Below are 1,314 nucleotides of genomic sequence, written 5' to 3'. Positions count from 1 at the left end.
TGCTAGTCATTTATTTCCAGGACCATCTTTAAGCACACTATTTAAAAAAATATGAAATGGTTTGTGAATTGCTTTTTTTCCCCCATTCTGTCATGCCAATTTATCAAAAAGAAATGAACAGATACATCATGCATGTTGATTTTTCTTCAGTCCTCTGTGAAAACACGTATGTACCTGCTATGAAATTTCTCAGCAGAATCCATAGCAGTTGTGCTTTTATCATACCAATTTTTAAAATCTGTCAGAAAGGAAAGGTAACATTCAGTCTCGTCATCAGCACTGCTGGGAAATAAAATCATGAAACTTCTAGCACTGGTTTGACATGACCTCTGTGACCAACAGATGTGTGGTCCTCTTGTGTACGGTATATACACTGGCTTGCAGAAGCAGAACCGACAACCCTCACCTGAAGAAAGGAAGAGTCCAGTTTTTGTACCATAGTAATCTATCGTACCCAATATATTATTTTTTGATCTTCTTGATAATTCTAGCAAGGTACTGACTCTTTTACTAGATTGAAGTGTTTCTTACAGTCTTTCAAATTATAATCAGAGCAAAGCAAGATCATTGCAACAGTGGAGAACATCTCTTTAGTGGTGAAAGGCTTTGCTTCAGGACCACCATATCAACTGCTATATTTAGGTTCAAACAGAAAACATGTAAAGAGCACTACTGTCATCTAAGCAATAAGTCCTAATGCCACTGTAGTTACTGGAGCAGCATCGATCAAAGGCATCATGGTGACCCCAAGCACTCAGCTTCTCTCTTTCCTTCAGGTTTGCTGGCAGCTGTGTCTTAGAAAAAGCTGTCTTCAGCAAGGCAGAAGCAGGTAAGAGAAATACATTAGAAGTCTATGTCCCATCCTGAGTTGTCATCAGGTGGCGGTTCGTCATTGTCCTCAGGGAAACTGTCAAAATTGCTTGTGTCTGTGGGTGATGCAACCTGTAAACAAGAGTATTAGTGGAATTCCAAGCTAGATTTTTAAAAGCATTCTTTATTCATTCTTTATTCAGTGCCTATTTTTGGCATGTCTACCATGCCAAATACAAATACAAAGGATTTGTCCTTTGTATTAAGGATTACAGTGGTGAATAAAAATAGGGATAGTTTTTTGCCCTTCTAGAGTTTACACTCTAGGAAAGAATAAGTTGTGTGATTAAAAGAAATAGTTACAAAACATCTCTGTAAACTCTTACAAGTTTACTGGCAGTTCAATATGCAGAGCATAAATAAAAGTGTTGATAAAGCAGACTTTAATTTCTCTCATATTCTATAATATTTAGAACTTCATATTCTATTATATATTTATATACA

General features: G+C 36.5%; 1 protein-coding gene across 3 annotated transcripts in view; it reads right to left on the bottom strand.

The window, feature by feature from the left end:
* Positions 1-6: 6 nt before the first annotated feature.
* The window catches only part of PRKG1 (protein kinase, cGMP-dependent, type I), a 1,420,729-nt gene continuing 1,419,421 nt past the window's right edge, over positions 7-1,314 (bottom strand). For all 3 annotated transcript variants that reach the window (XM_010832219.1, XM_010832218.1, XM_010832220.1), the window contains one exon: positions 7-942. In XM_010832219.1, coding sequence (XP_010830521.1) covers positions 844-942 — 99 coding nt within the window. In that variant the 3' untranslated portion in view covers positions 7-843. The remainder of the gene's footprint in view (positions 943-1,314) is intronic.

The sequence above is a fragment of the Bison bison genome, unplaced genomic scaffold (assembly GCF_000754665.1).
Source record: "Bison bison bison isolate TAMUID 2011002044 unplaced genomic scaffold, Bison_UMD1.0 scf7180017860456, whole genome shotgun sequence".
In the NCBI taxonomy this organism is placed as follows: domain Eukaryota; kingdom Metazoa; phylum Chordata; class Mammalia; order Artiodactyla; family Bovidae; genus Bison; species Bison bison.
Note: the sequence above shows the minus strand (reverse complement) of the source record. Positions and strands in the feature narration are given on the sequence as shown.